Source organism: Plectropomus leopardus, chromosome 3 (assembly GCF_026936395.1).
Source record: "Plectropomus leopardus strain MGB_pleo_1.0 chromosome 3, ASM2693639v1, whole genome shotgun sequence".
NCBI classification, from domain to species: domain Eukaryota; kingdom Metazoa; phylum Chordata; class Actinopteri; order Perciformes; family Serranidae; genus Plectropomus; species Plectropomus leopardus.
In genome coordinates, this window is record NC_142178.1 from 35,582,668 (window position 1) to 35,598,678 (window position 16,011).

At 39.4% G+C, this 16,011-nt stretch overlaps 1 protein-coding gene across 3 annotated transcripts in view; it reads right to left on the reverse strand.

Annotated features, from left to right (window-relative positions):
* mgat3b (beta-1,4-mannosyl-glycoprotein 4-beta-N-acetylglucosaminyltransferase b) overlaps window positions 1-16,011 on the reverse strand; it is a 93,597-nt gene that overhangs the window by 24,764 nt on the left and 52,822 nt on the right. For 2 of the 3 annotated variants that reach the window (XM_042485579.2, XM_042485580.2), the window contains exon 2: window positions 191-653. In XM_042485579.2, coding sequence (XP_042341513.2) covers window positions 191-653 — 463 coding nt within the window. Of the gene's footprint in view, window positions 1-190; window positions 654-6,054; window positions 6,147-16,011 lie in introns of those variants that run through there. The other variant, XM_088074622.1, reaches the window with a different exon arrangement.

Below are 16,011 nucleotides of genomic sequence, written 5' to 3' on the forward strand. Positions count from 1 at the left end.
AAATGTAAGTGTGGTTTCATCTTTTCAAACATTAGACCTGATGAAGATCCAAGCAGGATCGAAAATAAACTTGTGTACGGGGAGTAAGAGTGCAGGCGTTAACCTTTTTTCTCATCCACGCTGTTTTTGGAAAGCCTTGCACTTACATGATGTGCATAGAACTTTTTCAAGATTGAAAATAGTTACTCACCTCGTTCGGAGTGTCTCTCCGCAGGTTCTCCTCTGGTTTCTCCCAAGGGTGAGGGGGCGCTGGTTCCTCCCTCAACCTCATCTCCAACCCTGCGCTGCCAACAATCCCAGCGCCTCCAACCATGACCCCACCAATCCCCAGACCCATCCCCCCTCCTCCTCCTCCTCCTCCTCCTCCTCCTCCCACAGCGCCCGCCATCGCTCTAGCTTTAGTGTCTGATTGACGGAGGACAGGTAGGGGAGGGGCTTCTTCAGGAGAGGCGGGGCTGAGCGGGGTGGTGCCCACACCCTTCTCCCTCCAGAAGAAGCCAGTGACCATGATGAAGGACTTGATGTTGGGGTACGGTGCGGAGAGCTCGCGCAGCAGGGAGACGTAGTGGAGGGCCTTGTAGTAGTGGAGGAACGAGATGACGCACAGGCCCACTGTGCACAGCAAGAACACCCTGTGCCGCCGCATTTTCATCCTGGACAGAGAAGAGGGAGGGGAGGGGAGGGCGGAGGGAAATGAAACATGAGGCCGAGTAATAACATCAGAAAACAATTTCCGTTTTAAAACAATCTCTATATTCCCATCTGCACTCCCATCTTCCTTGTGGCTAGATCACAATTAACTTAAAAATAATGGCCTCTGGGTTGTTAAAAAAAAAAAAAAAATCAATCAGCACCTCTTGGCTTTAGTAAGAGCAAAAGTCCAAGAGTCCTGTAATGTGTTCACCTCATGAACCTGGCTTTTACTCTTAAAACTAGCACAAGAGCGACAACGATCACCGTATTCCCACTCAGGCTGTTGTTTTCTGCTTTAATTAAAAGAAAGTAGCTTAAGAGACATAAAAATATTTGTTAAAAGAAATAGGATAATGAGGATTTAATAGATTTTTAGATGCCGAGGATCTTGAGGATCTAGGCTTGTTGTTCTTTGTAAAAGGATAATGGAGTTAGCTTGTTTGATAATGGACTTTTTGATACTAGTTTGGATTTTCAGTTCAACAAAGCAGGAGAAAAATCAGATATTTCAGACCGTGAAAAAGAAATACTAAAGTTGCACTTGTAGAGTCAAACCAACACAGAATAGTTATTGGACTGCAGTTCACCTAAGCTCTACTGCTCTTAGCATTTTCCATCTCATCGTTTCCTCTCATGATTATAATATCCATACAAGTTAGGTATTTTTTAGTGAAAAGGGTCTGATGAACCTATTTTATGCTACTTGCTCAGCACCAAGCAGCAGACGTTAGTGGCCAACGGTAAATATAATAGAGCATTTAGAAACTAAAACAACACATTTGTTATATTTCTTTCTGCAGTTGCTGGAGACCAAAAAAAGGGCTAAAAGAAGAATAAATATCAGGTGAGGTCATGACCCGGACAGGTGCATGACTTAAAATAAATGATAATTTTGCTCTGTATCTGCTGGATGTGTAAAGAAGCAACTTTGCTAGAAACGCACACCATGTCAATGTTAAAGAATAATAATATGCCAGTGTTGTGCTGCACTGTCCTCCAAGTAGCCAGTTAATTTAGATTTAAACTAAAACCAAGGTTTCCACATACAGTATTTTCATGGACAAAATGTCAAGACTTTTTACGTGAGAGGTTATCCATGGAAGATTTCTGTAACAATTTAATTCCACACAAAAACATTTTTTTAGGCCTGAAAGATATGACACTGAAATTCAATGACTTTTCCAGGTTGCCCATGACCCCGGGGACCCTGTAAAACCTGGAAAAGTGCAGGTTTATTTAATCTCAAACACTGACACACTTGTTAACACAAGCATGACTGCCCACAGTGAGAGTGAGAATAAGGTCTGTTCGTGGCAGTGCTGTGGCCTTCTCTGTCCAGTGAGCTGTACATAATTTATTCTGATGATCATGTTGATTAAATGGTTCGATTTAATTTCCATCCTGTAGCTTTTTATCAAGAGACAGATGAAAAGATTGAAGCATACACGGAAATTGCTGAATTGAAGGAGGAGAAAATCAACAGTGTCACTGCATCATCATTCATACTGACTTTTAGCTTTTCACAGAGGACTTAAATGTACATGAGATTTCATAAATTCACATTGTTACAGGGATGCTTCCAATGTTCAAAAAGACAAAGAGAAAGAACAATTACAGAACCTAGTCCTGTTTGTACACATTTGCATGATCCACTTCACCTACATTTTCTTTATGGTTCAATAAAAATGGATTTAAAAAGAGCATTAAAGTGGACTCAAAGAGTCTCAGCGTCAGCGTCTGTTTTGGCTCTCGAGTGGGGTTTCCTTTTTAGCCTTGCACAGGCAGTACAGTCGAGGAACGGGAACACTCGGTGCTTACGCAGCGAGATTTATTCTTGCGCTCTAATTCATCTTCAAAAAAAAAAATGTCGGACATCTGAACACATTAAGCCTACAATGTGCAGGAGAGTTAGAAAAAACAACAAAAACACTAAGGTAAGGGGGAAAAAAGAGCCAACTCCGCCAGTGACCCCACAGCAAGGCATCACATGAATCTGAGGGAGCTTGTTCAGCACAGACCCCCCTGAGGGTCTCCGTTACTGGATATGAAACAAAAGGCGCTGAGGGAAGAGGACTGTGAAGAGGAGCAGGGGAGGAGTGAGGTCCGGTTGAAGATGGGGGAGGACAAAGAGGAAGAGGAGGAGAGGATGGTGGTCCAGTGGAGGGAGGAGAGGACTGAATGAGGCATGAGTGGGAGCCGAGAGGAGTGAATGTGAGGGCAGAGAGGAGTGAGAGTGAGAGCCGCTGTGAGGATGAAACATTTTACATTCATGGGCTGCATTGACAGAATGTTGCGAGACTAAACCTCAAACTCAAAAAGGTCCATGTTAATGGCTTAACACAAGTTCATAAAGAGTGTAATCATGCCAGTCGGCATACGGATCTTTAGCCATGTATTAGGCTGAAAGAAAGAGAGGCGCTTTTGGGCGCACTGGAGATCCTGTCAATCGTGTGTGTGTGTATTTGTGTGTGTGTGAGTGTGGGGTTGGTTATTGAAAAAATGTGATGAAAGATTTCAAATGGCTCTTAAAATATACACAGTATTTTTCAACATTTAGCCCTACAGATAAAATTTGAGCTCTTTTTTTTTATCATTTTCTGGATGTTAATTTCAACCTCTATTTATACGTCAGGGAAATTAGTCCTTAGGGACATCCCTAGTCGTCAGGTTACGTACTCGATGTGACATGCTGACATCTTATATGCACGTTACTTTTCGTCATATCATGGACGACAGCCTGCGGTGTGATGGTCATGTGATGACAGCCTTCTGGCTCACTTATGTACAAATATCGATGCATTACTTTTATGGGTGTGAAAACAGCCTAAATCTTAAGTTCACATGGTGCATCAAAATAGACATTTTGATCAATTGTAATGGATTATAAGCACCAGACTTTAACAACTCAAGTATTTTGAGAAAGTTTTTGCGCAGAAATATTCCAAATTCTGCTCCTGGACCCAGAAACAAAGCTCTTGTATTAAAAAAATGCTATTATACCAGTTCAATTTTACAGATATCCTGATAACTAACAGACACATACACAAACAAATGGAACCATATCTGTATATCACATCTGTCAAATCATATCGCAGGAATACGATTATCATAAGTGCTCGGACCTTCACATGAAAGGTTTGGAGAGCTTAGGTTGAAAACTATTTCTAAAACAAAAACTACTTAAATGACAACTGGTTATCTTTTTTTATCAATGTGTCAAGTTTTTATTCATTTTTTTATTCGAAAGCCTACAATAAAAAGAAAATGTAAGCCGTGCTAAATGAGATGTTGATGCAACCATCTACGGATGGAGAAGCGTTATGTTGAGTTGTGTAACTGCTCCTGAGGAGGACATGATAGAGGAGGTGATGGGAGCAGAAGGGAGAAAAGAGTAAGAAGTCAAAGGAAAAGAGGAGATGAAGTGGAAGCTGGTGCTGTTCGGTGTATTACTGAAGCACGGCACCACCTCATCTCCGTCTGCCATATCCTCTCTGCAACTCTTTCAATTCCCCACTATTATCTGTCATCTTCGATTCCCCTTCACATTCACTCCCTCCTTCACTCCAACTCCTCTGTCTCCCACACAGCTCCCCATAAAAGACAAAGAGGAGGAAGCGAGGGGTGAGTAAAAGACTCTTTTTCTCCACCAATACACAGAGAAATGGAAAAAAAGCGGTGACAGAGAGGGAGGGTTAATGGGTTGTCTTTCCTCTTCACCAAAATCGTTTGAATAAATTTCACTCGTGCATGCCGACATATGCTGCATGTCAGATTTGTTGGATGATGAGTCACAGATAAGAGTGAAAAAAAAAAGGTTTTTTTTTCTGCAAATGCTGTAAAAGAAAATGGTACAAAGCCACAGCATTCTAACACCAGATAGTGACATTTGTTATGTAGATTTAGCAAATTTTCATGCAATGTTTTGTGCTAAATCGACAGCAAGCTTGACATAGACAGCTGCTGAATTGCACAATATTTCACTGAACATGAGAGAATGAGCACACGGAGAAAAATCCTTGCAACTACTCAAAAATGGCAAGTATGTGGTGCAACAGCCTCAAGGGTCAACGTGATTGTGAGAGTATGTCAGAAAAATAACAGTCCATCCAACTACAGCAATGCTACCCTCAGGGGAAATCTAATATGGTTAACTAAAGCCACACAGAGCAGAAAAACAGTTCAAAACACTTTGTAAAAATGCTCAAATTGACAATGTATATTATACAAACTTATAACAAAATATAATACAAAAAAAGGACATGCCATTTAAATACCACTCAATTCAGTTTAATGCCAAAAATGCCTATGTACTACCAAAAAATAAATTAAGAAATACCTCACTATTCATGGAAGGAATGTCATGCATCATGCAAGGAAATGCTACGAATATCAATTCTGTGTACCTTTGTCAGACACCTGCAGAAACTAGAGTCCAAGTGGATGGACTGCATTAAGCAGGATTGCTCAGTTAGCCAGGTAATTTCTAAAATAGCATGCAACAACTTCTCTTTGCTATAAATAACAATGAGCAATGCTTTTGATTAGTTAACAACTATAATATTCAAATTTAGTTTTGCTAGTTTTAACTGCACATAGTTTACTACTCACCAACACTATACCTGTGCCTGCTTGAACTACTGTGAGGTTAAGTGTGTAAAGCAGAGAAAGTATATACATCAATTTGGGTATTCAGAAAGGCTGAATGCCATATTGGGATGAACTGAGGCCGTCAGTTTAATAAAAGGAGTTAACAAATGAAAATGTTAGCGTTAGTTTGGTTCATTAACAGTAGAGAAGCAATGGTAAAATAAAATTTTAAACATGTATTTCTCTCCTTTTATGGCAAATAAATGTTTGTAGTTCCAATAGTTAACTACAAAAAATATGCGAAGAAGTGATTTAACTAACTGAATCGCTGTGCCATTATGAATGCAGTTTAAGTACCAAAAATGTACTTATAAATGTAGTTAAAGTACTAGCTTCATTATATGTAGTTTACTACTCCCCAGCACTTTACACGAGCCCGCCTAAACTACTGTGAAGTTAAGCGTGTAAAGTCCAGAAATATTTAATTCCAATGAGGTCATTGGTTTAAAGGAGTTAACAGGTTAAAACTTTACAGCGTTTGGGTGTTTTGATACAAAGCGCAACTGGAAAATTCAGTTTCCATAGCATTAAATGTTGATATTTTTGAAGAACATTTTTATTGTTTCTCCCATGTGCCAATGAGTTTGAAAATGGATACAGTGCAAAGTGAGAGATAGGGAAGGGGCCATCAAAATCACAGAAAGGCCAAACTGTTACCTAAGTATTTACCCAACTTATAACACCCATCACCAATCCAAATACAAACGCACTTACAAACAGAGTAACCGCAGACATCCTGTGGGTGTTTTCTGTGGATTTTGGGATGCCCAAGTGCCTCTAAACCTAAACATGACTGCAGAAATTACTCAAATGTCCTCTTGTCACTTGCCCCTGCCTGTCTGTTGCTGCAACCCCTTCTCTTCCCTGCTGTGATGCTGCCTTTCAGGTGGTGCTTAAATATTATGTGTATATTAAGGCAGTCTCAGTAAGTCACTTAACCTGATTCTTGAAACATACCAAGGAACAGGTCAGACTTCACTTCAAACAAAGGGTTAAAATCCATTACTCTCAAGGTTGGGGGAGGCTGAGAAGAAAATATCTTCAAAAAAAGTGATGAGGTGAAAGCTCTAGAGATGGGACCAAAAGTATGTGTAGCATGAGATTTGCATTTCATCTTTCTATCTTTTGAATGCATTTCTAAAAGATACGTTTTTACAATAATTCGGGCAGCACCTTTTCTCTGCTCTTTCTTCATGCTGTGCCTGTACAGCACATTTTATTTCCAGTGTGCTGTGAAGAGATATACCTCTGTTACACTTTCCTTTCTTCTCTTCTCATTATAATTAATGTTTATTACAAAATGTGATTATAATATCTTTAAGCATGTCTTCCCATTCTTTAGCTTAATTCTATTATAGTGTTGTATTTCTACGTGTAGCTGTGAGGAACTCTATAATTATGCCAATAGCAATACAAAAGAAAGAAAAAAATGTCGACAGAAACATACACCAAAGCCACGGCCTGATATGTTAAAGGGTGGAGGAGGCAATTCTGAAGAAAGACAATTGATTTTTGAGTCTCAGGTCGCTTTGGGTCGGTGGTTCAGGCCAAATACCAAGGCTGTCGGTAGGCATAAACCGATTATGATATTCTGGGCTCATACCGATGTTTAAAATAACAATTTAGTTGATAGCCAATACCAACACTGATGTTTTTGTTGTTTGTTTATGTTGTCATTTATCCCCCTTGCTAACATGAACTGGCTCTCCTGTCAATTTCACACTGGTTTCTTTTAAAAAAAAGGGCTGCATTAATTTCAGTTTGTGTTAGTTAGACTGGAGCCCAGCTTTTTTAGCCTGTGCAAACGGAGATGGTAAATGTCACAGTATTTGCCAATCGGCCGTTGGCAGTCAGTAGGGTGAATATCAGTCAATGCAGATGTACGGTAACTGCTGCATCGCTAGTTGTCAGTATTTGAGGACCTGGGAAAAATCAACTATCTTTCTTAAAATCACCCACTCCACCTTCAACATATCTCCCCTTTCTATTTTTTATTCTCAATTCCTTTCTGTTTTAAAAAGCACCTCAGGACGAACTGGTCAGATAAAAGCTGTATAAAATCTGGCCCAATGACCCGGACCACACACAGGACCTGTCTCTAAGGCGATAAGAAATCCGATCAAAACTGGGCATGTGTTCAGGTCTGGTATGCATTGACTTGAGGGAAGAGGAAATGTTCAGAAAAGCACTTTTTTTGTGTGTTTTTAATTCAGGCCGGCTCGAGTTCCTGTGTTTATACAACTGAAAGCTTTTATTTGAGGACATTCTGATATCAGAGGAGGCGGAGAGCAGAGAGAGATAGCTGCTCTCCACTACAACACTGTTTGTTTATCTTATCAGTATAGCCCTACTTGGAGATTTCACACCCCGCCTCCCCCGCCCCAAATAAAACTCCCCTCCCTCCCTTCTTTTTCCACCCCCAACTCTGCATTGGTGGGAATTTTTTTAAGAAGTTTTGGGACTACACATACTCCCCTGGAGAGTTTAGAAAAGCCCAGATTGCTGGTTGGCGAACGCAGTCAAAACATTTAGTTTGGAGACACTGAGGCCGATTAGAGCGATAAACAACCACAGGAGAGAGTACGTGCAGGGAGGAGCTCTCCCTGTTAACCTCTCCTAATTTCATCAGTCTGACTGTCTGTGTGAGTGTGTGTGTGTGTGTGTGTGTGTGTGTGTGTGTGTGTGTGTGTGTGTGTGTGTGTGTTTGTGCACTGCCACGGCTGACCTGGTGAACCAGTTTCACTTTGAATTTGGGACTGGCAAACAAAAGGGTGTATGTCTGTTGTCATAGCTACAGACAACATGTCAGTGAGTGTATCTTAAAGACTATAAAAACAGGTGTAAAAATCTAATAAAAAACAAAAGAACAAATAACAAAAAACCACCAGTGCAAACACTGTATGCTACTGTATTCAGTATTTTTCAAATTTTTTTTTTACTTGCCTAGTAAAAATCAGATATGCAGATAGCATCTCATTTGCATCTCCTACACACTTTTTTCATCCCACTCTGCAACCGAGAGCATGTTTTGAGTTGTCAATAGAAGTACCTAATTCTCTGTAAATGTCTGTGATGTCTCTTTTGGAACAGGAAATATTTGAGGGAATAAAATAACCCTCCACAAACAACATTATGAGTATCTTTAGTCAAAATTGGTAAAAACAGTCAAACATTCTCCTGACAGCATTTCTTATACACAGAACACATGCACACAGATCTCAAAAAGGCTCTCTATTACAGCACATTTTAGATGTTTCGGTTTTCGTTTTGGCACTTTGTGGTTATCAGCATTTGCAATAACTTAACTGAGCTTAGCCAGACGCCACTGAAACCAGCTTGTTGAGCAACTCTTTGACTCTGTGCTGTGTTGTGTTTGGTAGAAGAATGAGGGTCAGGAGGCTGCCATGCTGCTATTTCTGTGCTGCCATCTATTGTCTGGACAGGAAGAATCATACAGTTGACTTGCCACTTTGAACTCACACTCGGCACACTTTAAAATTAGAATTACATGCTTCAAGGTTGTATGTCTCAGTCAAGTTACACTCATAGTTTACGTGTATCTCTGAGAAAACATACATGCTTCACGCAAATTAACTTAGTTATTAGTTAATTTGCGGAGTATCAAACCAAATGTCTCCCCTGCTGCTCTGGAGTTATGTTAATGAGTAATGACCAGAAAAGTGTTTTGCAGAACATGAAGATGTCACAGTGAAATTGGTCTTTGACCTTTTGGACATAAAGATATTGAGAATGTAATGCATGGGATCACAGTGACTTTGACGTTTGACCACCAAATTCGAATTAGTTAATTCTTGACTTAAATGGAAGTCTGTCCATGTGTTCATGTTCAAGTTCATGTGTTTTTTGGGGTGACGAGATGAGACATGGCAGGGCTAGTCTCTCAAGAAAACTAAAATTGCACCAACATGGCAACATTTTTGGATCAGAAGGCGATGAAAGAGGTGTCCTAACTGGCGTTTCGGAGACCTTGTGACCTTTTGTTGCACAGCTTGTTGCTTGCTTTTAAAGCGCCGCAATGAGGAAGGAATAACTAATTCAAAAAATTTGGTTTCAGGAAGTATCTTTACAAAATCCCCTCATTTCCCTACAAAAACACAAAGTGTCATCATGTTCCACTTGGAACTACTGTCCACTGTTCCACTGTCAATACGCCAACAGGACCGGGATTCGATATTCAGGCATGGACCCGACTATAGCAAAACTGCACAACTACAAAATGTGCAGATGCACAGGAAGGGGGGCACACTTCAACACACACAGTGTAACACTCGGTGGTTTGTGTCTTTAAAAATGTTGCTACATCAGCCAAACTGTTTCATAGGTGTAATGATAAATGATGCACTCCCTCTAAAAGTGCTTAAAGGCCTTTGTTTTATAAGAACTGAAGGCAGTAAAGCTGTACTCAGTGTGTGTGTGTGTGTGTGTGTGTGTGAGAGAGAGAGAGAGAGAGAGACGATGCTCTATGAGAAGCTAAATCGGCTTTTCTTCTCTTTCAGCACAAGGAAAACTTGCAGACATTTTTCCACATGGGGAAAGGCTTTGGTATCGTCTCATCTGGACTACAAAGTGCCTCTCGGCTTATTCAGCACCACCCGCCGTCTCTGACCAGTCTGTTAACCTCACCTAACAAGCACCCAGGGGGAATGTCGAAACAAAACATAGCACCTTGGGTGCAGCAGTAAGTGAGACCAACTTTCAACCAGACGATCATAAGTTTTGCCCAGTCAAAGTGTCCTCAGTGCAATTAGGAGTTTGTTTCTTTCGTTTTAGGGTCTTACATGTGTGCGACAAGAGAACTCCAACTTAAACTGAGCCACAAACTCCTAAATCATGTCCTCGAACTTCCATGGTTCATCTTTACTATGCCACAGCAAGATATGAACTTATTTTAAACTAAAGGTTGGGTAATTCCAGGGGACATTTGAAATCCATTGTCTTTATGGGCTTTACTGTAGAAACAGACAACAGAAGAGTATCAATATCACAAAAAGAGCTCTAGGGGTGATGCATCTGTTGACATAGACACAAAGGGTCATTCACACCCAGAGCCTGTAACCTCGCATCCCTTTACATGCTCAAGCGCAGAAACAATAGCATGCTCTGTAACCGAGAACCAACAGTATATAAGGTGTCAGGCGGAGGGAGATGAGGACACAACTTGGGTGTTTCACACACATCATAAATGCAACAGCACAAAAGATCTAAACAATCAGCACAGTTTCAAAGTGGACATCCAAGATTGGTGTCACCAATTCAGTATTAGACCAAATGTCTCCCCCTCTGTTCCTGACAAATACAGTTGAGTAATAGCTAGAAAAGCATTTTTTTTTTTTGTTGAATATTATGATGTCACAGTGAAACTGACTTTTGACCTTTTGGATATAAAATGTCACCACTTCATCATATTATTCTATTAGACATTTGTGTGAAATGCTGTCATAATTAACACATGATTTCTTGAGTTATAGATGAAAACATGACCTTTGACCACAAAACTCTAATCCCAAATTGAGAGATTTTCTTCAAATTAAAAAAAGTTCATCCTTGAGTCCAATTGGATGTTTGTGCCAAATTTTAAGATATTCCCTCAAAGTGTTCTTGAGATATTGCGTTCAAGAGAATGGGACAGAAGAACAACCTGAGACTGCATCGAGACCATTACTGAGAGATGAAAACACAAAAAAAAAAGTCACATTCCCAAACACATGGAGTTGATAATATGTTTGTCAGAAAATGAATCATTTGGAATTTAGTCTTTTCTTCTTCAGGAGAACAACTTTCTTTTTGAATACTAGACAATAAAATAATAATTTATCATTATTTTGACTTATTAAAAGACAACACAACTAATCATTTAATTAAAGCAATAATGGACTAATCCATAATCCAAATAATCATCAGCTGCAGCCATTTAATAGCCTATTTAATTTAACATGGACTAAACCCTAAAATCCCATTAGCACGTTCATACAGATTTAGATTTCTTAAGGGGTTTTGTTCCAAAATCCACTTCAAAAGTACAGCTTCTAATTTGATAAAGATGAAAAAATAAATATGAAAAAATCTTACTTTTTTTATTAAATCTTGAGCATTGGGCAGTAACTTCCTTCCAAGAGGGATGAGTTATAGAATGAAACGCTTGAGCCATAAAGTTTTATTGGCCTGATCCTTTTACTTGCAGAGTCTTAGAGTAAATCTCTCGCCATGCACCACTGACCGCAGTTTCCCCTCTTGTTCCTGCTTTTAGTGCCTGCTCAGCTGCAGTAGCTTTCTTATATGTAGTTCGTCCATTAGCAAACAAACATGTTTTACGGGACAGATTGTGAGAGGATGAAACTTCACACTGGCAGCTACCAGCACTTCACTGCTCGCTCTAAATGGATTTACTGTACTTCCTTATTCACATTTGCTCCTTTCTTCCCCAAACATGCCAAATGTGTGATACACACTTTGAATACTGTAAATGTAACTGTAGAGCGGTATGTATGTTGGTATGATGGGAAACTCCAGATTGGTTTTCAAAATACTGCGATGTATAAATAGTAAACGATACACACAAAAACAAAACTGGTCCTCCCCCTCTTCCTCCCGTGGCTTTCGGAAGAATCAAAAAGTTTAATTCTGTCGCCAATGACCTCTGATTCTTATGTTCCTTCAGGAAGTCAGACATGGAAAAAAATTACAGAAACACTTTTACAACACTTCTTCTTTTGGTTTCTGTCACCATGAGAACCTTTTAGGAGGTTTCCCCTCCATCATAAGTTAAAGGTCCAGTGTGTAGGATTTAGGGAGATATATTGGCAGAAATGGAATATACTATAATAAGTATGTTTTATTCAGTGTACAGTCACTTAGAATAAGAAGTGTTGTTTTTTCGTTACCTGAGAATGAGCCATTTATATTTATATAAGGAGCAGGTCCCAAGTTTATCGAAATTACCATATTGCACCGCTACAATAGCTTTGTACAGACAAACAAAACACTGGCTCCAGATAGGGCCATTTGTGTTTTCGCGTCGGCTACTGAAGCAACAGTATGACTTTGTAACATGAAAATGGTTTATTCAGTGTTTCTAGCAGTTTAAATCACTGGGTGGTTTATTTTGGAGAGCAGGCGACCTCTGTGGATAATTAGGCTTTTGATGAAAACCTCCTGAACGTCTGGATCTCATGTTATCTGAAAAAGGAGACCTCATGTGGTCAACTAGACGCCCGCATTGACATGCCAAACATCATTAGAAAAAGATGGATTTTTAAGGTGAAACTGTGTTAATTTGAGTTTTTGTGTGTTTAAATCACGAGGTCTGTTCACTTTGGAAAGGAGGAGACCTTTGCAGATAATTCGGTTCACAATAAAGCATCAGATAAAGGTGAGCAAACAGAAAAATTTTGAGAGAAAAAGAGTGAGCATACAATGAATGTTGTGGTCAAGCTGCTCAACCCCGAGATGCAAAACTGCATTGGAGATACATTGATTTGTATGGTGAAAATGCCTTGTTCAGTGTTTTTACCGGTTTAAATCATCTAGTCCATTTGTTTTGGAGAAGAGGGGACCTCTTTAGCTCCCAATACAAACTTCCTCAACAATCAACACTGAAAGAATTCTAGCCAGGAGAAGATTTAGCTGCTTGCAATCTGCAATTCACTGCTAGACGCCACCAAATCCCCCCTAAATCTTACGCACCTTCACCTTTAAGCTCAAGTTGGCTAAAAGCATTTCAAGCTGAACTTCGTAGACCAACCAAATGTAACAAACACTCCACTATCACAGCAGTTACACAAGAAATTAAGGCACTTCGTAATTTTCCTAAAACTATCAGTTTCCACTCAGCTATCACAGCAGTTACACAAGAAATAAAGGCGCTTTGTCAGTTTCCTAACAGGATATGATTCAAGGCTTTTATTGACACTTGTTAAACTGCCACTCTGGAAAAGCTACTGGTAATTTCAGAACTGATGACTTTACAAACAGCTCGCAAAGATATAAAGTTATTCAGTTTTTCAAAACTACTGCAGCTTTCAGGGATATATTTCGCACTCAATAAAGCATCCAAACATGACAGCCCATTAATGCCAATGACAGCTGTTCACTCACTGCGTACTGTATGCTGAATGAGTTTGTTTGGCTTCAGTGCTCGTAATGCATGTTAATTAGACTCATTTTTTCTGGATCTGCCTGGCCGACAGCCGTACTTGTTTTGTGGCTTTTGAGTCATACCTGACCTACTGTATTGGTTCAAATTGTGTTAAGCTGTTTTGGAATACATGTGATGCTTTGAGCTGATGCTTTTGGATGAATGCCACATTGCCTTTGTAGGCCTGAGTGCATTATTAGCCCAAAGCTCACGCACAAACTAGATGATTGTTAGCTCTGTCTTTTCTGTTGTGATTGATTTGTTGTATGAAAGCATCCATAAATATCACAACCAAAACTAGACATAACCCTTTGAAACCTGGATTGACATCAGTGTTCTTGTGCTACACTCAGACACCTTTCGCAAGCATTTAAACCTTTGAAACATCATCTGATTGGTTTGGTTTCTATTAAAAACATCTTATACAAAAGGCATACAGCAACTTGGCATGAAATGCCCCACAAAATGCAAACAAATTGTTACATATGACAAGAAAATGACCTGAAAGTGGCTTAAATAATGGAGAGCTGAATCGCGCGACACAGTGAATCGATAATTTTATTCATTGCCAACACATTCAATAATCCATTATTTTATTGATTCGTTGTTGCAGCCCTAATTATAATTATATATTTTAGGCTAGAGAAAAGTTTTTATTACCATATGTTGTTTTATTTTATTTTACTCTCTTTTTCATGTCATTCCCTGTTTTTTATTTTTTACTGTTATTTTTTTTGTTAGCTTATTTCAAGTATTTTTCTTGTAACTTTTTACTAATCTCCTGAAAAGTTTTGGGTCATCTTTGATAAGTTGCTCATTGCCTTCCTTACTTGGGCCACCACAAGAACTGAGGATTTGAAAGCTCCTTTTTCTGTTAGCTGCATAGTGCACATTTGTCAAATGCCAAAAATTAGGTGATCTGAGTATGAATTTTAGCTTTTTTTTGCATACCCTTATTTTTTTCTATTATATTGCATTTGAGGGCTCAAACTTTATAATATTTCATACATTTGAACACTTCATTCCTCCAGCGGCCTACATGAAAAGTCACTCCTTCTCTCTTTTCTTTCAAACTGCAGCACCAGAGACTCTGCCTCTCTTGGCACAATTTCAGTATAGTCTTCTCTTGTGTCTTTTGCAGCAGAATAAGGGAATTCAGCTCTTCTCTGGGCTTACGGGTCACTGGTTTGGTGAGTCAGACGTCAGGAGAAAGCCAGCGTGCTAAGTGGGTTTCAATAATGCAGGCATGGTGAAGGCCTCAGAAAGCGTGTGTGTGTGCATGTGTGAGTGTGAAACTGTGTGTATGTTAAGAAAGAGCCTGGATTTTAGGTGTACATGGTTATTGGGAAGTGAAGGAGGAGCTGCAGTGTGAATGTGTGCCGACTCTGGGAGACTTGGTGCGTGTGAGGAATACTGTTTGGGTGTAGTAGGTGCGATTTGGAGTGTGTGTGTGTGCGTGTTTGTGTGTGTGTGTGTGTGTGTGTGTGTGTGTGCGTGCGTGAGAGTGAAGGAGCATGGATTGAGGTGGGAGGATGGGAAAAGCCGGTGGAGTGCCTTCATTCCTCCGACCTCATCTATAATTCAGCTCGGTAGCGGTCCGTGAGGTCTTTCTCTCGTTCCCCCCTGTTCGCTCTCTGCACTGAAGGTGGAGACAAGTGTTCCATGGTACATTACACTGCCTCTCCCCATCTATCCATCCCCATCTACCACTACCTCTCCAGGGGCCGAGCAGCTGTAAGCGGCTGCTCAGTGAATTTCACTGAATGGAGATATTCTGAACATGCACAATATGTTCAAAGGGGCGATATAAGACTAATACAAGCCTTAAAAACAGGTTAAAATCTATTTTTTTTCTCCATTGTACATCGTCTTTAACTGAAACAGCTTAAAATAATGTATAAAAAGATGATTTTAACAAGGTACACGGATGAAGAGGGGGTTTGACGATCACCAGGTGTTTACAGGGGTTATCAATTTTTTCCTAGTTTATTTTTCTTTTTTTCTGTAAATAATAATGAAACATTGTAGATATCAGATTTTTTGGGTATGTGGGTGTATGCATATATTTTTAGTTAACTAGAGTATAAGTTTAAATTAATAAGGAAGCTGGTTTATAAATATTTAATAACTTATGGAGAATGTTTGGGATTAAGGAAGTTTGTACTTCTCACTCCTTTTGAAATATGTATCATGTTTTTGACAATGCCTTTTGCACTATGTTTTTCATTTTCTGCAAACATAACTTTTTTGTCTGTTGGTTTGTTTGTCGAATTATTTCTCTATTTTCTTTTTTACATGTTTGAAACATTAGAACTCGTGCAAAGCTTTGGTCAAAATACTAATTCAGAGGACAAGAATATTTTTTATGCTCAAAAGTAAAAAAAACAAGAAAACCAAACATGAATAACTTTGGCTAAAAACAGTTAATCAAACTCAAACCAGGCTCAATTCCTGTGTTCTGAATTTAATATGAAGTCTAAGATTATTAAGATTATACAACACTTCCCATAACTCAC